At 41.5% G+C, this 25,964-nt stretch overlaps 1 protein-coding gene across 12 annotated transcripts in view; it reads left to right on the top strand.

Moving 5' to 3' along the window:
• Positions 1-1,014: 1,014 nt before the first annotated feature.
• SRPK2 (SRSF protein kinase 2) overlaps positions 1,015-25,964 on the top strand; it is a 129,215-nt gene continuing 104,265 nt past the window's right edge. For 3 of the 12 annotated variants that reach the window (XM_073000682.2, XM_073000681.2, XM_020797286.3), the window contains exons 1-2: positions 1,015-1,172; positions 1,382-1,466. In XM_073000682.2, the coding sequence (XP_072856783.1) occupies positions 1,157-1,172; positions 1,382-1,466 (101 nt within the window). In that variant the 5' untranslated portion in view covers positions 1,015-1,156. Of the gene's footprint in view, positions 1,173-1,381; positions 1,515-8,141; positions 8,200-16,878; positions 17,120-25,964 lie in introns of those variants that run through there. The other 9 variants (XR_013545672.1, XM_078394340.1, XM_073000680.2 and 6 more) reach the window with 9 other exon arrangements.

Raw genomic sequence — 25,964 nt, 5'->3', positions numbered from 1 at the left:
GGCATCTTAAGTGAGAGTATCCATGTTGTCTGTTCCAGGGATGGGAAATTTTAAGACTTCAGATGTTGTGGGTCTGCAGCCCTAATAAACCCTCACTGCTAGCTATGTTAACTAAGGCTGATGGAAACTGCAATGGAGCAAAACCTAGAGGACCACACCTTGGCCCCCTTGGGTTTACTTCCACTAGTGTGAGTGTTTGAACCCTTATGGAGATCTTCCCAAAGCTTGCAGTTACTGGAGATTGAAGAATCTATGGAAAACTGAAGATGCCAGGGACTGAATAATTCACTTATAAGACCACAGAAGATATGGCTGCCCCTTTCTAATTTTCTGTTCAAGGCTAGTCCCAAACATTAGCTATCTGAGATGGCTAAACCCAGTTCCTCTCCCCCTCCCGTCCATCCCACACAAAGAAACGATTGGCAATTGAATCTTAGTTCCAAACTGATAACGCAAAAACTTCCTCCACCACCCATGAAGGCAGCAGCAGCAGCAGATTGGTGTGGTGTAGGGTTGCACAGCCTAGCCCAGACGCAGGGCAGGCACGTCGGGTTGTCTTTTCCACCACGCTGGCTCTCCCTCCCCATCTGCCGCCGGAATCGGCATCGGTAGCTCGAAATGTCCAAATATCTACGAACGAGCCAAAAGAGCGGGAATAGCTTTGCATGTTTAAAAAGCACCGTCGTTACGACAACATCACAATAAACCGAGATGCTGGGGTTCCAAATGTTCCGCCGGCTTTAACAGCTGTAACCCAGTCCAGATCTTGGAGGAAGCCCTTCCTTTTCACCGAAAACACGCCAGAGAAGCCAAAAAAGCACTGGAACTGAAAAACCAGCCGCGCCTTCGACGGAGGACTTATAAAGTTGGGAACCCCTTTGGAGGCCACCTGCCATCTTCTCTTGGCCTCCTTTCGGTTGCCTAGTGACCACCCCCCCCCCGTTCCAGCACCGCCTCGAGCCCGGCTCGCCTGAACTGCGCATGTGTCACTGGTAACGGGGTGGCCGCCGCCGCTCTTGCCGCTACTCCTCCTTTGCTTCGCCGCCCGGCGTTCGCTCTCTAAGTCGGCGAGAAGGAGAAGGCGGGACGGAGGGCGCGGGAGAGGGCGCATGTGTGGGGCGCTCGGCACGGAGGGCCAGCGAAGGTGGCCGGAGCGATGAGCAACCGGAAAGGTACTTGGGGGGGGGGGCGGAGGGCTGCGGGTGAGGCAGCCAGTCAGTCAGTCGGTTCCCAAAAGGTTCTCTGCGTCTTCGGTTCCCTTTCGGGAAAGTGACGTGCCCTTTTTCTCTCGGACCGGGAGAGGCGTTGGGGGCGCCGGTCACAGCCATGCTCTAACGACCTCTTTCTCTCCTCTCCTCTCCCTCCCCCCGCCATAAAACAGTGCTGGCTCTGCAGGCCCGGAGGCGCCGCGCCAAGCACCCTGCGGCGACCGGCAAGAAAGAGAAGCACCCGCCGCACCACAAAAAGTGAGTGTTTACGGAAGCCCCCGGCCCGAGCGGGCAAGAGATGCTCGGGTGCGTATGTGTGTGTGTATATATCTGTGGCACCCGGCTCCGTTCGTTCTCGTTCTCTCTCTCTCTGCCGACTCTTTCTTCATCTTCTTCTCCATGCAATTAATTACATATGAGCACAAACTTCCTTCTCTCTACTGGCAGAAGGTACGGGGCGAGCCTTCTGGTGTGCCATCGCACCGTCTGCTCTGGCTTTACCCGTCTTCGTGTTTGTTTTGTTTTGTTTTTGTCTCCCTGATGCCGGGTTGACACGTGTTGTCTGACAGAGGTATCCCCCTCCACACGGTTGGCATCTCTCCCCCCCCCTTGCCACGTTTCCCTCCCCACACAGGCTGGCCCACAGAGGCTGGGATTTCTAGAGCACCTGCCTCAGGGACCTATTTATGAAGCGTCTCCATGAACAACTGCTGATGTGTAAGGGACACGTGTGCGCGCATCGCTTTCCCTGAGTAGTTACTTTATCCCTTCCTCCATTTCTGTGCTGGCCTCCAGGATGCAAATGCCCGTGTTGTAAGTGTGTACAGTTTGTTATGCTGTACTTAATATAATTTTCTCTGCTGTGGCTCAAAGCTGGTTACAACACTTCCTTATTACAGCCTGAAAAACAACTCTGATGAACTAGGTCACTGTTTTTGTGGGGAAATAAGATGGAGTAAAAATGACCCTGTTTGGGGCCTCCAAAAGAATTTGTTACTGTGTTTCAGAGTTCCCAGTTTTGAAGTCCAGGATTATATCTTTTCAAGCTTGTTTTTTTTCTCTCCCCCCCTGCCCCAGTTAATGTTCTAGCCTTGGCAGAATTGAGAGAGAGGAAAAATTGGTTTACCTCTCATGTAAGATTAATTTGAAGTTTGTAAAATGTTTGTAAAATGTATAACAGTGTTTCATACAATAACTCCCTCTATTGGTATATATACAGTATTTATAAGAGTTGCTGTTCCCTTTATCTATTGATATTCTTCCATGTACAGTACACAATGAAACCATTTTAATTAGATATTTATTTTACTAATGAGATACCTGCTCTTTTTGTATGTCCTCCTGTCAGTGACCTAATTTACATTGATGTTTAGTGTTAAATCTGTGAGTAATTCGTTTCATGTCTGACTGTTGGTGGGAGCCTAGTGACTACTCCTTTGCCATACATACAGAAGAATTCTAGTCTCACAGTCTCTCAGACAAGCTATTTGTGTGCAGATGTTTGTTTGTTTTTCAGTAGAGAAGCCCCCTACATGAGACGTGGTGGCGCTGTGGGTTAAACCGCAGAAGCCTCTGTACTGCAAGGTCAGAAGACCAGCAGTCGTAAGATTGAATCCATGCAACAGAGTGAGCTCCCGTTGCTTGTCCCAGCTCCTGCCCACCTAGCAGTTTGAAAGCATGCAAATGCAAGTAGATAAATAGGTACCACCACGGTGGGAAGGTAACAGTGTTCGGTGTCTAGTCGTGCTGGTCACGTGACCACGGAAACTGTCTATGGACAAACACTGGCTCTATGGCTTGGGAATGGGGATGAGCACTGCCCCCTAGAGCTAGACACGACTGGACTAAATGTCAGGGGGAACCTTTACCTTAGAGCAGCCCCCTAACTCCATGCAGTTCCCCCCGTTGCTTCTTTGCACACTCTGAAAAGTGCTGTGTTGCATTTTGGCATGTCACAGGGAATTCTCCAATGAAAGTCATAAGTTTTGGAACTACTGACCTGTTTTCAGGAATATTCTTAGAAGATGGTGTTGTGGGCCTCCTGTTTGATACTCTTGTGTAGTGGCCTTTAGTGTTCCATGTCTGTATTGTCTCTCAAACTTCTCAGCATTTATGTGAAACACCAGGGCAAGACATTTAGGGGCTTAGTGAGACCAGTGTATGGCAGGTACCACCTCTGTTTCTCCTTGTCATTTCAGTTCAAGGAGTCTGGTTATGTTTTGAATTGATGTCTGGCATTCATAATAAACAGAATGAAAGAGAGCAGGCCTGAACCTAATCCAGAGAAGACCAGAGATGCTGCTGTTCAAGAGGATGTGAATTTCTATTCAGTAGATAGTTGAAATTCACATCTGCTGGGATACATTCACCTTGAAGAGTCACATTCATAGTTGTGTGCTCTCCTGAATCTAGCTTTGAACCTGAATATACAAATCTTGGTGATAGTCTTCTTTCATTTATAATATTAATAATCTTAGAACTACTGTACAGAGTTGGAAAGGACCCTATGGATAATTGAACTCCCAACCTCTGAATCTGCTGCCAGATACCTGAACCACTGAGCTATTGAGCTATGCTGCAATTAATGATGGTATACAGTGATGCCTCGACTTACGACCATAATCTGTTCCAGAAGATGGACGTAACTCAAAATGGTCTTAAGTCGAAGCACCATTTCCTATAGGAATGCATTCAAATGCAATTAATTTGTTTCGGCTGAAGAAAAAATATCACACACACACCCCCAATCACTGCAAGACTCATTGGAAACACGATTAATCCCTTCTGGCCGAAGGGGGAAAAAAAGAAAGAAAAGCAATCAAGCATGCAAGACCCATTGGAAATGAAGAGAAAACAAACGGAGCAGATTGGAAATGCACAGAGAACAAAAGGGGGCAGGTTGGAAATGCAAAGAAAACAAAGGAAAAAGCAAGGGAAGCATGCAGGACTCATCTGAAATGGGGGGGAAAGCAACCAACCCCCCAAGACCCATTGGAAATGGGGCAAACCCTCCAAAAGCAACCAAACCCCCAAGACCCATTGGGAATGGGGGGGGAACCAAAAACAAAACCCCCAAGACCCATCACAGCAGAGAAACATAACCCCCAAGCTCAAAACCACACTGCAAAAACACCCAGAACTGTTTTTAAAAAGCAGAAAACAGCACCTTACCTTACCAGGCAGCCCAAAGCCTCCCTGCAAACACACACACACACACACGCTTGCTCAGAAGCAGAAGGAGGCAGTCCCAAGTCTCCTCCGACACACACACACTAACTGCTGGGGCAAAAGAGCAACAAAGAAGCAGCCTCGTCGCCACCTACAGTTAGAAATTTGAATTTCCCGCCTTTTCCCCCTGCCTTTTTCTGTTCATAAGTGGAAGCTCTGGTCGCAAGTTGAAGTAAAATTTTGCGGCTGGAGCTGGTCGTAACTCGAAATGGTTGTAAGTAGGGATGTTCATAAGTCAAGGCACCACTGTAATAACCATACTTATTCTCAGATCTGGTTATGTGTCACATAGACCTCTGCAGTTGTCCCCAAGTTTGCTGGGCTGCTCAGAATTCTTGATAGTTGTCTTAGCTACCTAGGTTTCTGAACGCTGATGTCAGCCACATTAGGAGATGCACATTTGAAAACCATTGTTTTACAGCAGTTTCTACATGGGGATAGAAATATGAACTGCTTCAAAATGCTAGTCAGCATGTTGATAAAGGTGGATTGTGGGAAGTTATTTTAATGCGTACTATAGTACAAACAACAACTGGGGGCTCTCCAGATGTTATTAGGCTGCAGTTCCCATCAACACTTGCAAGCATAGCTTTTGATGAAGAATTATGGGAGTTCCATTCCAAGAACACCTTATTGTCTACCAAGTATTTTGAACATAATTCCAAGTAGTGGTCATGACCTACAAAGTCCTACTTGGCTTGGGACCAGGTTACTTGAAGGTCCATTGTCTCCTAAATAAATCTGCCTGAATTATGTAGAGGTCCTTCGCTTAACTCCTTCCAGTTTTAAAGTGGATCTGATGCGGGCATGAGAGGGCCTTTTTGGTGGCAGCCCACGGGGTTTAGAACTTTTCTGTTTCAGATATGAATTTGGCTCACCATTGCTTTCACCACCTTCCAAAGATATTTTTGTGTAATTAAATCTTTGGCCTGCCATGCAGATCTGTTCAGAGAAGATGAGATGCTCCTACTTTATTGCCTACTACTTTATTATGCCTCAGTGATTTTTAAAACTGCTCCTTTAATGTATATGTATAGTGTTCTTACCTGCTTTGAATGTTATTATAAGTGACTTGTATTAAATAGTGGTGTGTTGTTCCATATTCCATAAGAAAGTTTCATTTAAAAAGTTTTGTATGTGTCACTGATGTACAAGTTGTTCCAGCAAGCATCTTTTGTACTGTATTTGCTATTTGCTCCATGTAAAAAATTTCTTCCTCCTTGTTGGCATATATGTTCCAATATAGATACTCTGCTTGTTGTAATCCCTCTTATTAGCCTCTCTTGCACTCAGGGATATATTTGTTTGTGGCCACCTTAACTGACCTGCAGCCATATCTACTAGAATTGCCCCATCGTAGTGAGAAAAAACAAACTCACTCAAATTCCCAAATCTTTAGACTCTTGGCAGAGTTCCTAGTCCCCTATTGTATCAAACATCTATCTAGATACCATGTGGATAATCCATGGGCTCTATGGGCCTGTTCCATTCTCTGTCTTGAGGAATTTTGCTCATTTTTATTTTATTGCTGTTTGCTGTGCAAATAAACTGGTGAGCTGTCAGCAGGGCTTAAGAAGAAAGGCCACTATTCTCAGGGCCGACTAGATGCCTTGGAAGGAAGACTTTAATGTCACCTTCAATTATGTACATTCAGCCAAGAACACTGGAGGCAGGCTTGTGTTTGTGTGAGTGCCTCTTGTTGTGGGGGGGAAGGTGTATGTTCACCTGGGTGTTAAGGGTCTTGGCCTCTAACCAACCACTGGATATAGCTGTTGGGGCGGGGCAGTTACCCATCTGTTATATCATGGGCAGTCAACATTTCTTTTGGGCTTCTTTCCTCTTAATTCAATATCCTAGTATGTAGTATTTGCTTGTATTGTATTGAAGACCACATCTGGTTATTCTGCTCTTAATTTTGTAGTGATGTTCTACAGTCAGCACTGAGTTACAAATAATTCTACAGTTTCTAGTAGTGATGTTACTGAAATCAGTGAACCATTTTTTTAAACACAAAAATGTTTGTTGATGAAAACATTGTTGTACTTTAGGAATTGGTTAAATATAAAATCACCTCTTTTGGGGAGATGAAAAACGATATTAGTACTTTGAATCTTATGTTATATATATGTCCACATTTTGTTTGTATCATTAAGCTAATGAAACTTTGCTGCACAGACCAAGAGAAACTTCCCTGCAGAGTTTTTTTAATTAACTCAAATCTCTATCAGTACATGATGTTTCCTTTTCTTTTTTCCATATCATATAGCAGTGTATGTGCTGTGGTATTGTCTGTGGCTTCATAAGCCACTGGCCAAAATTATGTTTCTAAGTGAAATTACAACTTTTTGTTAATGTCTCCATGGTAAATGAAGCATCCCTGTCACAATTTAGGGGTCCATGTGGGCACATTCTGAGCCATTATGTGTATGTAGCTCGGAGAAGTGCAGTAGGATAGTTTGTTTACTACGGAGGAACACACCAGAAGTTGTTATTTTGCTTATACTAAGCAGCAAGATGTGGGCCATGGTTTATGAAGCTGTCAAAGTTATTGTGGTTGGCAAACAATGGTTAGTTGAAAATAGGAGCTGATGACCAGAATCCTGCTGGGGATTTATACCAGTGTAAGTGTAATTGTATAAACTGTGGTGGCAAATTGCTGTTGATAAAGGAATTGCAGTTTGGAATTTGACACAACTCCGGGAGGCAGTGGAAGATAGGAGGGCCTGGTGTGCTCTGGTCCATGGGGTCACGAAGAGTCGGAAACGACTAAACGACTAAACAACAACGACGATTCATGTGCCAAATCCTGTGCCTAATGAGTGACAGTTTGTCATTGCAGTTTACACAGTTGCACTTACACCAGCATAAATCCCCAATAGGAGTCTAGCCAGTATTTTAGATCTTGTCCCTATGGCAGGCAGCCCAGAACTAGCACAGTGTAACACTACACTGTGGCTTTATGTGATAAGTTAATCATTAAATAGCATTTCACAAATTTTGCTTCTCATTGTATACATCAGATTATAATTACTTGTGTTTTGTGCTAATGTTTAGAATGTCTATTTTCCCCCCTGATTCTTTGATTTTAATGTCTTCTTTTATCCTTTGCAGCAAAATCAAATAACCCTGTAATATCTTCCCTAGGAGTCTTCATAAATCTTGAGTGTCTTTGGCATGTTCTGAGACAGTTTATGATAATTAATGCACTGTTATCTTACTGATAGGACAAATACAACAAATTTGCTATTAATTTTCAACAATTGTGTTGTCCTTTATTAGTGCTTTTTCCTGTCATCAGGATTCTAGGCTTTTTACATGTATTTTTCTGAAAGAAACATGTTCTTTATTGGTTTGACATTTAAGCCTTCTTCAGTTTTTAGCTAAGCATCTGGAGTCCACATGATGTGAGGGGAATATGCTAGCCCTGCCCCCTCCATCATCTCTTTCTAAAGGCAAAAGTCACACTGTGAAGAGGGGAATTTTGCTATATCTGTGTAGCCTCCTCATGTAAGCCATGTGTGGAAGCTACACTTGTACAGCAGCCTCCCTGTATTCAGACTGTCACTTTCAGGTGCTGAAAGAGAGAGGTGGACCTATAATGGGTAAGCTCTGCACACTTAGGTAACAGCTGGATAGATTGAGTTTTGCTTCTGAATGGTGGTCCTGGGTTGAAAGTGAGTTGTTTTCTGTATTTGTATTTTGCAGAATCATAGAACTGTAGAGCCGGAAGGGACCCTAAGCGTTGTAGCTGACAAAGAAGAAAGTAACTTTTACTATTAAAATAATTTACTGCTAAAATAGTTTACCATTATTTAAGTAATGCTAGTTGTAACTTTGTGTGGTACTGCTCTGTTCTAATCTTGAAGACTGCAAGTAAGAGGCTGTGCTTAAAATGTACTGTACTTTGCTTTGAGAGGCATTAGCCAAAATGCTTTTGCTTAGTGTAATAAATCACACTAGAGTAGTCCCATTGGGTATGTGGTGATTAAAACCTGTAAGTTCCATTGATTTTAAATGGGCCTATCGCACTAAATTGGGTGGTGTACAAATTACTGAAATAAACAAACAAATACAGTACTCTAGTACTCTGTTGATTGAAATAGGCCTAATCTAGTAGACCTATTTGCCATTGTTTGTCACACACAGTTGTATGTGTTTTGCTCATAATCTTACTCATTTGCTATTAAATTTCAGTGTTACTCTTGTGCATTCTGCTGGATTAAAATGTCAAGTAAATAGAATGTTAATTAGAAATCAGGGTAACAGTACATATTCTAGTGACATAATTTGGTGTACTCGTATTGAAGGTAGGAAGTTGATGAATGTTTTGAAATCAGGACTTGACATATGTGATTAAAGAGTGTAAAAGAAAAAAAAAGAGACCCCCAGCAAAATGTTCAATGTAATATAAACCAGTCATGTAAAGTAGGGGGCAGTTGTCTGTATTCTCTCTTCCGACTGCTGGAGATTTAGCTTCCTCTCTGCTTACTGAAGTTTGAAATCAGGAAAGGAGGTGTGATAGATAACTGCTGCACTTCTGTTCTATGGAGTAAATAGGCTAATATCAATTAAACAATCTTTATTTACAATCAGACCAGCAAAACACATAAAGGGCTAATATTTACTAAATGTGGTATGGAAAGGGAATCATGTAAGCATCATCATGGCCCACAATTTCGGTGACTTCTCAGTTTTGTAACCAGTTGCATGGTTGATCTTGCAACTGATGTGAGAATGGGCACATGACAAGGAACCTGTAGAAGAGAGAGGTGGGCGGGGAGGAGACTTATCACTTTCTTTCTACTCCACATTTAGGCAACAGGATATTGAGCATGGCTAGCATTCTTCCAGCCTGGTAGCTCATTAAAAATAGAATGAAATAGCTGTTTTTTGCTTCTGTAGGGCTGATTAGTGTTAAACGGAGCAGTACTTTAGGGGATATATTATGTAATGACTCTTGTGGAACATGATTGCTTTGTTTTGTGGGCTAATTATTAGTTGCTACAATCGAGTACTAGTTTTGTGTGGAGGTCAAAGGCTAAAATGAAGGGTGGTTTATGGTCTGAGCAGGGCAAAAAGCTTGTCCTGAAATTGTGGGGGAGGTATAACCAGTCATGAACCATATGCTGCCCTGGTTTAAAATATTTCTAGTAGTTATAACATCATCTGACTATCAAGAGGTGTTATGAGATGTACAGTACTTGCTTTAAAAGCAGATCCTTATCTTATTATATTTAAATGAGCAGTAAGAAGACCTTTAAGATGTTTCTTCTAAATATAGATATATGTTAACTGTCAAAACTGTTTTGATGGTATAAACAAGATAGTACAAATGAGTAATGTATGTATTAGACTTTAATCAGTTTCTATAACAAATACATGTTACTTAAGGTTAGATTGTGTTTTTATGAAAAATTTTCAGGATTGTAATGTTATTCTGCTTCTGAAAGACAGTGGAGGAAATGTATGGCTGCTATATTGGAGCTATATTGCCTTTAGCCACCAAAACAATAATTTCAGAACCCATGATATAGCAATATGGTGGAATCGTAATGCTTATTTAATTAAAAAAACATTTTAAGGGACATAAATATTTTAATGATGACTATCAGCATCAAACTGGTAAACTGGAGCTCACTATAAAAAATTTGATTTTAGAAAAACTGTACTAAACCGTGGCTGAAATCTGGTAATGTAAAGTTACATGACATCATGTAAGTCTCATGATGTCAACAGCTGTGGCCATGTTTTATTAATAAAAGGTTTCCTATTCCCTGCCCCCATGGTTTCTAGGTGCCCTTAGGATCCCTTTAGTTCTGAGGAAGCCTTTAGAGACAGCAGGATGAGGGAGAGCCTTCAGTGTCTGAAAATCACTGCTGTCTGTCTGGCTATGGCAGCTGGGACCACCAGCAGTGATTTTCAGGCATTTAATATTCTTCCACCTATTCCCACTGTCCTCAAAGGCTGTCCCAGGACCAAATGGAACCTAAGGGCACCTAAAAACCTTTGTGGGTGGGGGAGGATATTTTATTAACAAAATATGGTTGCAGGTGATAACATCACCTGTAACTTTATGTTCTTTGATTTCAATTATATTTTTGTAATTCTTCTTATTGGTTTGGAGCCAGAGAAGTGAATCCAGTTTTGATCATTGGTATATTCTGTCTCTTTCTCCCTCTTTCATTGCTTGTTTTATATTCCTGATGTGAAACAAATACAGTAAACAGACATAGCTTGATTATGGCCAGTTGGGCTAATGCACAGTAGATACTTTTAAAATCAGTTTAAAATGTTTCTTTTGATTGTCCCTTAATTATTATTTCTTCAAAATTAAATGCTTGTGCTAAAAGACCTTCATTTGTAAATGGAGGGAATTATCTCCCGCTTTGTTCTTTGTCTTTGAGCTTTGTCTTTTAATGTTTGATAAAATGGCCTAACTCTACATTTACGGTAATGCACTAGCTGTGGATGGTTTTCACAACTTTACTTTTGCTGTGACTCTAACATCTATATTCAGTGTAAGACAGTGGAGGAAGCTACTGTAATGCCAAAGTGACTAAATTAAGAGTTGCTAGTGACAGTATTTGAGAAATCCTGTGCTACATAATTACTTTAATACCACTTGTCTGCTTGTTTGGAAGGAAGAATTAGCAACTAATATACTGAAGGTCTCATCTAGCAGCGTATGGTATAGGATTTGATTTAACTCATTATTTTGTCTTGAAACAATGTTTTAATGGGGTTTAGGGAAAGTGTGATGTTCAGATGAGCATAGAAACGTTTGCTCAAATTGGTATTAAGCTCCCAAATTATTCCCCAGAAAATACTTGCCTTTAATTGGGGAGAAAGCCCAAGTATCAAACACTGGTACAGTATTCTACTGTTGTGACCTCAATTGGCCGACATACATTGGCCTTTCTACAAACTGCTTTTGTGTATAACAGAGTCTCGTTTTGAGGGTTCAGGATCTGGCTCCTGTATTTCTCCAAATAAATTAACAGACTTTACGAGGTTTAGAAACGGGAGTTACATTTATTGCCGTGTTCAACAAGAAACTGGTGTCTGCAAAGGCATTCCAACTTTTATCTCCTTCCAACAACTGGTCAGGAAGGGGTTTCCAAGCTCCTCCTTTAAAGGGGTTCCCCCCCAACCGACTTCCAAGGTCTGGGCCAGTACATAGTCAAATCTGTATTAAATATCTGTTTGGGTTCTCCCTCCAGTATGGGTATGGTGTCCTCGTCTCGGGGATCCACCCGGGTGGGTTCCCTGGAGGTCTGGAAGGTCTGCCATGCTCCTGTGGGTATCCCCTCATCTGGGTCTCTCTCACCCTCCATTCTATTCTTTCCCATCTTTCTCTTTCAGCCTTTTCTTTCTGTTCTCTCAATTTCCTCCTCCACTCATTTGTCTCTGTTTCACCCCAATAAGATGGTCTTGGGGTTACCTCCCTCCTTCTCCTATAGTCTGCTTCCTCCTTTGGTATACAGAGCTTCTCCCATTTTCCAGTCTATGGGTCTTGCATCCAGATCCACTCCCAACCTGGAGGCAACTCCCCTTCTCCACTTTTTATATCGGCCATTCCTGCCTGTACCTCTACCCGGGACTTTCACTCTTTTCCCGCTATTTTTCTCCCGGTTTCTTTAACCACCAAGTTTTGTACTCCTTTCTGCACTCTCTTGGTCTGTTTCTGGTAGCTCTACCTTTCAGGGAGGAAAAACTGGCAGGGTCTGCATCTTTTTTTCTATAGTGAGAGGACGAGACGGCACTCCAGTGAGAATGGCTTAGTTCTTGCCCTGGTTCTTACACCCATAAATAAGCTGATAAAGGGTGTAGCCTACAAAAATGTGCACTGGTTTGTAGCCTGCTAGTTGCTGATTTTCTTAATAGTTGGGGAGGAGGTAAAATCTAAGGATAAGTGCTTCTAATTTCTTAGGAGGCCAGTAAAACACTTGTTTTCTGCTAAGCAGACTGGTAGAAGTACAGGTTATACCATTTCAACTCTGCTAACCTGTGGAGCATCTACAGAGGAAGAAGGATCCTATTTAAGAGAGAAAGGAGCAGTTCCATAGAAATGAATCACTGTATTATCACTTCTCAACTCCATAACATGTGCAGCCTGTTCAGATTCAAATGGTGATGCTACTGTCAAATCAATCCACTTGGTGGCAATATTTTAATTCAAAAGCCACTGAAAGTGAGCTTAAACTACAGAACAATAGTGTAAATCAGAATTGTGGGAGGACCATTTTTAATAAACTTTGAAGAAAATTTGCCTTAAATCTTTTCTCCAATTTAAATTCATGTAAATAATGCGACTTATACACTGAACTTCATAAATGAAACTCTCTTTCAGATGGCAGAGAAATATACCCTTTTAATGGTGATGGTCTTGGGAATGTACTTAGATAGATTTCTATACCTGATTATGGGAAGTTTGTGCTTGATTAGTTTGGTGTGTTTACAATATCAAGTTTGCATTTGAATACTGTAGTTTAGTATGTTTACAACGTAAACTTGTCTTCCCATGTAATATGTAATCAGCTGATGAGTGACTATAGCAACATTTTAAACATGTGGAATTTAATGCGTGAATCCTGTTGGTAGTGCAAACTAGAGTAGACACATTGAATCAGTGGAATTTACAATGAGATTTCCATAGACTCAGCATTAGGCAGCTTATTCAGCGAGTTTGATTTATTTGGGAGTAGCAGTTAATGTAGGCTGCCGTAACCATTTGTAAAACTGTTCAGATAAAAACACAAACACCCATTTCAAAAGATACTGGATGGGAAAAAAAGAAGTGTCAAATCAATTAATACCAGATTCCCTAAACTGAGAAAGAGGAACATGTGGTCCTCCAGATGGCAACTCCCATTAGTCCTGTCCACTGTAGCCAATAGCAAGGAATGGTGAGAGTTATATTGTAGCTTCTGGAGGGTCACATGTTCCTCATCCCTGACCTAAACCAACAGTCACTTTCTCATGTATGCTATTGTAAAGTCAATTCTGGAGTTAAGACAGACTCACAAAGTTCAGTTTCTGTAAATCTGCTTGTTTGATCATCTGAAAATGACTACTACTTAACAGGCCACCAGATGAGTGAATTCCCCTCCCCCCCATAAGTTGTCCCTGGAACAGTGGGGTATGTTCTAGTAACCTCCTGATTGGACTGCTGTACTTCATCATATGTTGTTTTGCCACATGTGAAGATGATCTGGAAGCTTTAGGTGATGCAGGATGTGCCGATTAGAGTTGTAACTAGGCAGAATCATATTACAGTACAGTACACTATTTCTGAAGGATCTGCACTTTGCTTCCAAACCCTATTCAAAGTAGTGACTATGACATAAACATATTGAAATTCAAATATTTGCCAGAGCACAGCTCCTGATATTATCATGTCCATGACTTTACCTGACAAGGGGACACTTGGTCCAGAGTACATGTCCACAATGGAGAGAAACCTCTCAGTTGTGACACCCAAAATATGCATAACTCCTCCCATTGAGGTAGGACTGGAATCAATTCTGTAAGAAAACACATTAAAACACCTATTCTCAGTGGATGCCTGGGATAAACTTCAGTCAAATTGCAAGGAAAGAATTAAAATATTGTTGGATTAACTCTTTAGAAAACCTCTTATCTCCCTCATTTTAATAAATGCTACTAACAAAATACCATGTACTGAAATTTGTGGTGGTGCACGGTCAAAAAACATGTTTCTTTTTCTTTTGAAAGTCTGTTTTCTTCCTAGTTTCTTATGCCACATACTAAAAGATTAAATTCTGAAATTGTACTCTTTTTTTAAGGTTGAAACAAAGCATGGGGGTTTCTTTTCATGGATTTTCCTGTTTATTTTGCCCAACTTTGAACTACAAAGGAGGTCAGTTATATTATGTAGAAGGACCGGTTTAATGACTCAAATGTGAGATTAACTGAATGAATAACTGGTGACCTTGAAATAGGTACAAAGGGAAAGACAGGAAAAACAGACAGAATCAAAAAGCATTTCCTCTGTATTTCTTTTTCCTGACTTATGAAATCAAAATTTTGATACATATTTTTGAATCATGTTAAGTCTTTTTGCCTACATAGTAAAAAATAAGATCCAGAAAAAAACTACTCATATCTGTTTAAAATATTTAAAAATCTATTTAGAGGATGTTGATCTGAAAAGAAACAATGTACATATGTTGTTTACTTTTACTGCCATAATCTTGCTATGCAGATCTGTTCTCTACATCTACCAGTTCAAGCACTTTAAAAAAGCCCCCGTTAATTTGCCTGCACAGACAGATCTTTGAGGTGTACCAACAAAATGAGCTGTATGGTATTGAAGAGTCTAGATACCACTAATAACAGGCTGATATAACTCCTCTAAAGAAGGAGATAGAAAAACAGTAGAACCAGAAGGGTAGGAATTGGCTGGGTCCAGGCTTCCTCACACCCTGATCTTGAACCTTGCAATGATATGTTTTGTCATCTGTTTTGACAGTGTAAGTCAAAACACTTCCCTTTAATTTGATCGAGAGAGCCACAACACATAGCTCCTCTTTTTCTGCTCTGCTCATATGGCTGCAAGGGAGCATCATAGTTCAACTTCTCTGTAATAATATAGAGCAATATATAAATCTGTGCCATAGAGTCTTGACTCATATGTTAGGGTGTACAAAATAGGGTTTTATATCCCTGATTTCATATGGTGCATATTGAAGACATACAGTGGGAACTTTGCTGATGGTAAAAGGCCATTTGGAATAAAATGCAGCACTATGCACAGACTGGACTCGGAAAAAATACAGAAAGAACAGATTACTACCACTTTTCTTCTCAGAACTATTGCAGGTATTATGCTGCAGTACTCCAGACACCTAACAGAATCTTCTATTCAAAATCTCAAATTTGGGATGCCAAATGAAAACACAGGTGGGCAAAAAAGTATGTTTGTGGGAGTGCTTGAAGTTAGGACAGTTGCAAATGTCTTTCAAACTCTCATCCCTGGCATTGTCAACTGCATACTGGTTGAACTGCTTTAAGTAATCTGTCACTTCTCTACAGCTATTAACACTGTTTTTTGCACTTTAGAGAAAGTACATGGGGAGAGAACCTGGGGGCTATATAATATCACATAGTGGTAAGCTGGTTTTGTCCCAGGGCTGCCTCAGTCATGAGACAGCAGGTTTTGGGAATATAAGATAAGGACATTATGAAAATATCTAGGAAGCAGCACACTCCTTATTTGTTACTACTGCTCATTTAAGTTCATAGACTGTTCTATGAACTTAAATGAGCAATAGTAACAAATAAGGAGTGTGCTACTTCCCAGATATTCTAATATCTAGGATATTCTATGATACCAATAGAAGTGACTGAACAGGAGTGGAGAAGCTCCAGTACAGAGACCTGCTTATTGGGGAGAGACAGCAGAGAGAAAAGCGAGAAAGAAAGAGAGAGAGAGAATGGCAGGAATGAGAAGCTAGAAATAGGGAGAACAAAGCATCGCCCACTTGCTTGGGACTTAAAAAGTGTTAACCCGTTTGAGAACAGTTCATGGACACCCTTGCATGCTACATTTCAGCCGCAAGAGACGTTTGAAGTTAAACATGTTGATGTTCCGATACCAGTTCCAAAGTTAATAAATACAGAACAGTGGTTTGACTGAAAACCGTCTCCTGGTTTATTGGGAGAGAACCTTCACCCATATCTCCCAGGTATGCCACATATGGGCTTTTTAGTATTTTAAAGATCTTATTTGCAGACATTGTGTGTCTGAAATACTGCCAATGTGAGTGCCTTTTAAGAGGGAAAATCCATGGCAGTCTTTCATTGCAGGTTCTACTTGTGCCCATCTTTAACACATCAGGAAAAAAAGATAATATATTCTTTTTACTTGCATACTTTTGTTATAAATGTACAGTACACAACACAACCAGCAACAGAATCTCTTACCTTATTCTCATTAACACATGTTCTTCCTTGACAGCTAAAAGAGAAATTGAGTAAAGGAAGGTTGTCAGAGAGGGGTTTAATTAATGAGAGAGAGATCAGCTTAGAGGTTTGTGTGTTGCAACAAATAAATATGAAATAATTGTTCAGGTTTCAAGACTGACACTTTTACTTGTATGCTAAGCTCCGGTATTCTTTTTATGTACTGCTTAGTCGTAGAAAAGAGAGATCTCCAGTGTATAAAAGTGTCAATTTTGGACACCAGTGAAGTTTTTTTAACCCATAAAGTAACTTTTTAGAGAGCTTGCATAAGCAAATAATAGAACCCATAACTAAATAAAGTAAAATTATTTAGACCTTTACAAATCAGGATTAATATAATTCTCCTTTCAGATGAAAATCAGGAATCTTTGGCTAACTCTATATATACATAAAATGCTAATTTGTGGGCTACCACACCTTCAGCACCTCAACACTTCTTGATGTCACAATATCTGCAACAAACAAAGGGATGATGCGTAAGTAAGTCCTCAGACAAAATATGTAAGATTCACATGGAAGAATCCACAGAGTTATAGAGTAATGAGAAGAAAGATAGATGGAAAGGGGAAGGAAGACAGAAGGGAGAAATGGATGGGGAGAAGGGCTCCCACAGCAATATGGAAGCACCGTTGGTCCTCAGAGCCCAAGAAACATGGACAATTCACAAAGGAGCTCTGCAGTCCTCAATATTATCTTAGGTAAAAGTGTTTTTCCTGTTTAATTTGATTCTTAAGTGTGTCACATTAGATACTAGGGATCAAACAGTCTCAAACTTTTCTAAAGATTAATTTCACCTCTATATGGACATATTTTCTAGATCTGGGAAAAATATATTGGATACTGATTTAATTGCCTTTATTTAAAGATGTACATGCTAGTTTTTCAAAAGGAGAGTAACATTGTGAATGTTGGGATGCTTAATGTTTACATGTGAATGTTCAGAGCCATGGTGATACACACAAACATATATTAGTCGCTTGTAGGTATGTGTGATTGAGCAATCAAATATCCAAATGCTAAAATATTTTTATCCTTTTAGCCACAATATTTTCCAAAATATAATTAAAAACTTCCTGGGACAGTTGAAGGGACCATTCAATTTAGCAATGTTTCCAACTGAGAATTATTTTCAAGAGATGACCAAGCTATGTACTGTAGATGGTTTATATCTTCAGCTGTGACTCAAGAAGTGATTCCATTTACGGTACTTCTGAACCAGACTTTTCTCAATGATTATTAAAATAATTTCCCATAGCTAAACATTTCTGATTGATTTTTATGGTAAAGCTTTTGGCAAAGCAGTGCTATTAAGAACTAGGCCAACAACCAAAATCCTTTTGGTATTCATGTTGCCCTGGTGCCTCCTCAGTTAGCCACAGCAAGTTGCACAAGTGTTACATGAACACCAGCAAGATTTTTATCAGTATAATCCTGATACAGTACTTGGACTTTTGTTTATGGCCCTTTCTCTTGCTGTGTTGGGTTATTAATGTGAATGTATATTATCTGTTACAGAAGAAATATCAGTGTTGACTTGTCCCTTAGGTACTATTGCAAAAGCAGTAAACATAAAAGGACTTGTTTTGTTGGGTTGGATGCTCTTGATTTTCATTCAGCTGTGTGAGTTTACTGTATGTGTAGTATCACATGCTGAAGAAACAGCTAAAACAAAACAAAGAAACATAATTCATCTTTAATATCAAGCAATTCCAGTGGAAAAACAAAGTACTGTATTTGAGAAAGTGGGTTTATTCTCTGCAGTAGTATAGACTGTAAGAATTCTGCTGAAATAATTTCCCCCAAGATGGTCCATATTGCTTTCTGTAGTAATTGTTACATACAGCACTGATGTTACCTGTCTGTCATGGGTTTGGAGGGAAAGTTCCATCCTATGGGGAGTGGAAGGCGGGACATCAGGAGGAGGGGCTGTACTGTATATATATGTGATGCGTGTGTGGAGAAGTTTAGACGCTGGGATGTGAAGAAGCAGCAGCTGGGAAGAAGAAGCTGGTGTGGGAGTCTGTGTGTCAGACAGGGTACTACTGTGTGTCAGAGTACCAACCTGATAGGTTCAGGTGTCTGTTGGTTAGCCAGAACTGATAGGTTCAGGGTCTGTGCTTCAAGTTAAGGGTTCTGTGTGAACCAACCTGTGTGTATGTATGAGTGAAACTAAGCCACGTTACTATATCTTATTCACCTGATCATTTTATTTTTCCCTGTGTGTGATTTAAATAAACCTTGTTCTTTATTTGTTTAAAAATCCATCCCTGGTCTGTGTGACTTCTTATAGGGAATGGTTGGTGGCAGCTTAGTTAACGTGTGGCAGATCCCAGTAGGTCTGGGTTTGTCACATTGATTGGTGTCCAGCGTGTGGGATACGACTGGTCCAGTTGTCCAGTGGTCCAGCAAAGCCTTGGCAAGTGTGCCCAGAGCAAGGGGGGTCTAGTCAGGGACAATCTGAGAGCGCGTAGGTAATCTAGGTGTACCTCACGGGGGGGTGCACTAGTAGAAGAACGTGTAACCTCAGATTGGGGGCTAGATTAGGGAGCTCTGAGGCAGCCTGTTTTTGGCGGGAAAAAAGCTGAGGCAAAACTGTGAAATAGCAGTGAGCTAGCTTGTCTGCTGAGAGGCCCAGCAGAGGGGGGTAGACTCTAACTCGCTACAGTTGCAAGTTAGTGCTGAAAGGACAGCAGCAATCTATAGGGAAAGCTGGTTCTGAGGCAAAAGAAAAAAAAAGTGGTCGTTTTATTTTGAGGCTTGACTTTTTGAAGCAGCCTGTGCTGGGGGGGGATTATGCCCTTGACTCGAAGCCAAGTGGCAGAAATGGGTGAAGTGAAAGACCCCCAGATTGACCAAGGTTCTGAGGATGAATTTGGCTCAGTGCAAGGTGACAGCACAGGAGAGCAGAACCCAGAGCTCAGAAAATTGCTCCTAGCCCAACAGCATGAACTGAGGATGAGGCAATTTGAAATGGAGGAAAGGGAAAGAGAGGAAAGAGCGTTTGTGGACTTCTCAGTGAGGGAAACTGAGAAGATGACCATCATGCGATCTTTAATCAGTGGTAGCCTGGCTGAGGTCTATGCCGAGATGCCTGAGGAACTGATGAAAGATTTTGCAGAGTTTAAAAAACTGGTGTTTGCAAGACATGGGATAAATGCGGAACAGCTGAGGCAAAGATTCAGGTCCCTCACAAAGAAACCAGAGCAGACTTTTACCCAAGTGGGGGCCCAATTGGTGAGGCTGCTAGAGAAATGGCTATCTCAGGAGGGGACAGAGACCTTTCAGCAGCTCAAAGACTTGATAGCGCTGGAACAATTCTATTCAGTCCTGCATGGGGAACTGAAATTCCAGGTGCGGGAAAGGAAACCAAAATCTGTGGCAGAAGCCGCAGAGATCGCAGATTTTATTTATCAAATCAGAAAGCCCTTAGGTGAGGAGAAATCTGTAGGAAAACCCAAAGAAACCTACAGCAAGTACTCTCAGGGACCAGGGAAAAGCCAGCAAGGGGGAGGGGCCCATGGTGAAGGGAAGCCCTCAGACATGAAACCAAGACCTCAGATTTTGGAGGGAAAACCAAAACAAGATGAGAAAGACGCAAAATATAGCAGAAAATGTTATTTCTGTCAGGGAAAGGGCCATCTAATCTCAGAGTGTGAGAAATTAAAGCAGCTAAAAGGAATTGTGCCTCAGGATTTGAGTGGGACCAAGCCAAAAGCTGTGTTCTGTGTCCAGAAAGAGCAAGGCTCATTGTCACTGAGGGAGCCTGTTGCCATGGCTACTCAATCTGAAACAGCTACATCTGCTGATCAGGCTGAGGAAAATGGTCCTCTTGTAGAGGTCAGGCGCTGCCTGCTGGTGAGAACAGATTCTCAGTTGTTTGAGACAGCAGGGGTGGACGTAGGAATACTTGACCGTCAGTATCGGGGGCTGCGGGACACTTGTTCTCAGGTGACCCTGTGCCATCCAGATATTATTCCTAGGGAATATGTGATCCCAAATGAGAGCATGAAGGTGGCAGGGATTGAGGGGCAGGTAATCTCACTGCCAGTCGCGGAGGTACCTGTCAACTTTCAAGGCTGGAGGGGAGTTTGGCGGCTAGCGATTTCATCGACTCTGCCAGCAGCCGTGCTCGTGGGAAATGACCTGGCTGAACATGTGAAACGGGTGCTAGTGATTACACGTTCACAAGCCACCACGGGGACAGTTCAAGGGGGTAATGATGAGCCAGAGACGGAAGCAGAGGGGAGTTCAGAAGCTGTGGTGGAAACCTTAACCACAGACAGCAGATTTGGACAGGAGCAAAAGGCAGACGCCACTCTCCAAAAGTGTTTTGAACAGGTGACTGACGCCCAGCTAACACCTGAAACCCCAGTGAGATTTCTGGAGAAAAAGGGGATTTTATATAGAGAGACCCTGAGGAATATCTCAAAAGGGGGAGATGGGATCAGAAGTCAGCTAGTGGTGCCTGAAAAGTATCGCCCCATGATCTTAAAAAGGGGGCACTCTGACATGTTTGCTGCACACTTAGGGGTGAACAAAACACAGCAGAGAATCACACAGAATTTTTACTGGCCTGACATAGGGAAGCAGATCAGGGAGTTCTGTAAACAATGTGATGTGTGTCAAAGGCAGGGGAATAGCCGCGACAGGACCAAAGCAAAGTTGTGCCCTTTGCCTGTGATTGACACTCCGTTCAAATGCATAGGGGTGGATATTGTGGGACCTTTGCCCAAGGCCACAAAGAGGGGGAACAGGTTCATTCTCACCATTGTGGACCATGCCACGAGGTACCCTGAAGCCATACCCTTGACTAACATTGAAACTAACACAGTGGCAGATGCCTTGGTGGGGTATATGTCCAGGATGGGATTTGCCTCAGAAATAATCACAGATTTGGGAGCATCATTTACATCGAAGCTCATGAAACGCTTATGGCAAATCTGTGGAATTAAGCACAAGGAAACCACTGCCTATCATCCTGAAAGTAATGGGTTAACTGAGAAGTTCAATGGGACTCTAATGCGCATGATTAGGGCTTACTTGGCAGAGAATCCAAACAATTGGGACCAGAAGCTGCAATCCCTTTTGTTTGCTTATCGATCAGTGCCACACGCCAGTACCGGGTTCAGTCCATTTGAACTTTTATTTGGGAGAAGGGTGAAAGGGCCCCTTGATTTGATCAAACAAAATTGGGAGCAGATCACCCAGGATGACCCACAAGACGTTGTGACATACATAGACACCTTAAGGAATGACCTAAAGAGAAACCTAGAGCTAGCAGCAGAGACCCTGCAAGCTCAAAAGGTCAGAAAGAAAGCTTGGGATGACCAGGAAGGCAGGGAGAGGCGCTTTGACCCAGGGGAGGAGGTGCTTTGGCCTAGGCTCTGCAAAGAGAACAAACTGCAGCTGGGTAGCCCAGAACGAAAATACTTGGGTCACATAGTAGGGGGAGGAGTGATAAAACCCCTAGAGGCTAAGTTAGAAGCAGTTCGTGATTGGCCTAGACCCAACACCAAGAAAAAAGTCAAATCATTTCTTGGGTTGGTGGGCTACTACAGAAAGTTCATCCCGAGGTTTAGCGAGATTTCGGCTCCGCTGACCGATCTGACGAGGAAGAAGACTGATGACCGCATCCCGTGGACCAGTGACTGTGAGGAGGCGTTCCAGAGGTTGAAGCAGGCGCTAATCAACTATCCAGTCCTGCGTGCTCCAGACTTCGACCGGGAGTTCATCATCTACACCGATGCGTCTAACAGCGGGGTAGGAGCAGTTCTTTGCCAGGAGGATGAGAATGGTGACCAGCATCCAGTGTCCTACCTGAGTAGGAAACTTCAAAAAGGTGAGAGACATTTGGCAACTGTGGAGAAGGAGTGTTTGGCCATAGTCTACGCGATCCAGAAGGCCAAGCCTTACATCTGGGGAAGACATTTTGTTCTGTGCACTGACCATTCACCACTGCAATGGTTAAAGACAATGAAAACCCACAATAGCAAACTTATGAGGTGGGCTTTAAACTTACAGGACTATGACTTTGAAGTGAAAGTGGTCAGAGGGTCAGTGAACTGTGTTGCTGACGCCTTGTCAAGAAGACCTGAAGATTGAAGACGGCGAAAGAAACATGGACTATGTATATATATTGATGACAAAAAGTTAAATGTACCTGTTTTTTTGAACTTGGTTTGTATGAATAAAGGTAAATTGATGTAATGTATATGGTAAATGTTTAAATGCCTAATTGCTATGGTTAACTTAGAATGTAAGTATAAGTAAGTATGATATGGTATGTATAACTGTTGTTGTGTGTTTTATCCAGGTTGTTTTTTGGGAAAAAGCACCTTAGCTTTCCCCCTACAAAACAACTTATAAAGAGGGGAGGTGTTACATACAGCACTGATGTTACCTGTCTGTCATGGATTTGGAGGGAAAGTTCCATCCTATGGGGAGTGGAAGGCGGGACATCAGGAGGAGGGGCTGTACTGTATATATATGTGATGCGTGTGTGGAGAAGTTTAGACGCTGGGATGTGAAGAAGCAGCAGCTGGGAAGAAGAAGCTGGTGTGGGAGTCTGTGTGTCAGACAGGGTACTACTGTGTGTCAGAGTACCAACCTGATAGGTTCAGGTGTCTGTTGGTTAGCCAGAACTGATAGATTCAGGGTCTGTGCTTCAAGTTAAGGGTTCTGTGTGAACCAACCTGTGTGTATGTATGAGTGAAACTAAGCCACGTTACTATATCTTATTCACCTGATCATTTTATTTTTCCCTGTGTGTGATTTAAATAAACCTTGTTCTTTATTTGTTTAAAAATCCATCCCTGGTCTGTGTGACTTCTTATAGGGAATGGTTGGTGGCAGCTTAGTTAACGTGTGGCAGATCCCAGTAGGTCTGGGTTTGTCACAGTAATATTATATAGTTTTTGAATATTTAATTTAAAATATAATGAGCAAATGAATGGATGGTAAGGATGGATTTCTGGAGATTGTCTTTGAGTACCATCACTTGCTATGTATTGCTATCAGGTCTTTAATTATTTTCAGTGCTCTTGAATTAAATTACTATATCCTGTATTAAACTGCATATATAACTGTACAGTATTGTGCTTTTTAAAACTCAAAGTTTGCTGCTTATACACGATCCCATAGTGCTTAAAGCATTCTTGGGGTAGTTTACAAGTATGCAGAGTACGAACTGCCCTCCAGCAATGTGGGTACTCAATTTACTGACCTTGGAAGGATGGAAGAGTGAGTCAACCTTGAGCTGGCTATCTGGGATTGAACTCAGGTCATGAACAGAATCTTGGCTGCAGTAGTGCACAAGGGTCCTCAGTCATCTTTCAGATCCTCCTCTTATCTTTCTCTTCCACTTTAGTTTGAAAAATAATTAATGGTGCATTGTAATATTATGTGTTGTAATCTTGCATTTTTTCAATCATACATAGTATCTCAATGAAGGATCTGGATATGTTGAATGTGCTTCATTCTCTTCTGGTAAATACCCTGCCCCCAAATACTACAATGCATTGATAGAATGGTGAGCTTAAATGCTAACAATGTTTGCATCATTGGAGATGTGAGGGACTTTTCTAATGTTTATAGAGCTAAGCAGTAGCAGCGTTAGCCATATTTTAAATTAGGAAAATTGGATAGTAAAGAAACATATAAATGGAGGAAGCAGCACATACAACTGGGAATCACAAATGTATAGTTTTTTCTCCTCATAATATATTTTGAAGTTTTGTAAGTTGAAGTGAGAAAATGAGTTCCCTGATCAGCTTTCATACACATGACCTCCAGATATTAGAAGTGAATAAAAATATCAGTATTTTTCTGCTTAATGATGAATCATCAAAAGTTTCTTGCTCATAACAGTTTTCTTATGTACAACAACTATTAAATAGCTCCAGTAATCCAAGTACAGGAAAATTGCCAGTACATTTTTTAAATATATAAACTATTTGCTTTAGAAAGCAGTTCGTAGATATGAGACAGTATTATTTTGTACAAAACTGGGGAGCTCCCACCTGGTGCTGCTGCAAACTTGCCTGGGTTTTTTTCGGGGGGGGGTGGGTGGGTTAAAATGTATGTTTGTGATGGAAACACAGTGACTTAATGGCTCATTTTTTGCAATATTATTCTATTATTTAAACTTGACAATTTTCTCTTTTGCATTGTAATCATATACCTGATGATATTGCACTGACCTGTCCATGGACTATTTTGCAGATGATCACACTAGGTATTGGCAAAATTCTTTTCCTTTTGGGTTGGTTAGGGTTTTTATCCCTCAGGCTTTTAGTTTGAAATGTTAATTTCCTGAACAAGAATATATATTTTCTTTAAAAATGTATATTTTCTTAAAAATATATGATGAAGGATAGAGTCATTATATATAAAATTTTTAAAGCATTGGAATATTTAGAATTTTGGTATAAAAATGGCTAGATCTCTAAACTTATCAACAGTCATCTATGCCTTAGTTAAATTATGTTTTGACTACTGCAATGCTAGCCTTGTAGAGAGTACAGGATTGTCAGTTGGTACAGTATGCAGCAACGAGGTTGCTAACTCATGCTCAGTTCTTCAGTCTTTTGACTCTGATATAGAAATGACTGCATTGGTTGTCAGTAGATTATGAGGCCTAATTTAGGGTGTTGGTTTCAGCCTTTAAAACCCTAAATGGTTGGATCCTGGTTAGAGATGGGCGTGAAGTAAAAAATGAATCAGAAATTTCATTGAAAATTGCAAATTCATCAGTTTCTGTTCATCAAACATGACTACCCCAATGAATATGAATGGATGAATTTTTAGCCATTTTTGAGTCGTCAATTTAATATATTTTTAGAGAGGCACCTAGAGACCCCCCTTCCCACTGCCCTATCACCTTCCTATGTTTTGCTGCTGCCACCTCCTCTACTACTGCTGCCATCTTGATATATATGTAGAGAGCGGTGGCCAGGCTGGCTCCCAGCTGACTTCCTCTGCGCATCCGCCCACCCTTCAGCTGAGAGGCAGGTGCATGTGCAGAGGCAGCCGGCCTTCAGGAGCCAGCCAGGCTGCCTTTCAAGATGGCAGCAGTGGTGGCAAAAGATAGGGAGGCGACGGGGCAGTGAGCAGTGGGCAGTGGGTGTCTCTAGCTGCCTGGGTGGCCCTTTATAGGGCCAACATACTGATTCATGGTAAGTTTGGGAAATAAGATCCTAAATTCATGGTTTGTCAGTTTCACCAAACCACGATGAACCACCATTTTGCTGACTCACACTCATCTCTAATCCTGGCTATCTAATAAACTGCCTGTTTTGTTATGATCGTTTTGGCATGGCATGCTAAGATCTCAGGAGAGAACCTCTTAAGGATGTCAACAGTTGCAGGTGCATGGAAGAGGGCTTTCTCCTGTGTGGCTCCTAGACGGTAGTGTGCACTCCCGGCTAGAGATGTAAAATTTCAAAAAATTCAATTTTTTTCTAGAAAAAAATGGAAATTTTCAGAAAATTTACATCTCTAGAGAGAACGTAAATACATGAAGTCTCAGAAGTCTTTCATTAAGGT

This window comes from Pogona vitticeps, chromosome 5, assembly GCF_051106095.1.
Source record: "Pogona vitticeps strain Pit_001003342236 chromosome 5, PviZW2.1, whole genome shotgun sequence".
Lineage (NCBI taxonomy): Eukaryota > Metazoa > Chordata > Lepidosauria > Squamata > Agamidae > Pogona > Pogona vitticeps.
The sequence above is the reverse complement of the archived record's forward strand: the minus strand, read 5'-3'. Positions and strand labels throughout refer to the sequence as shown.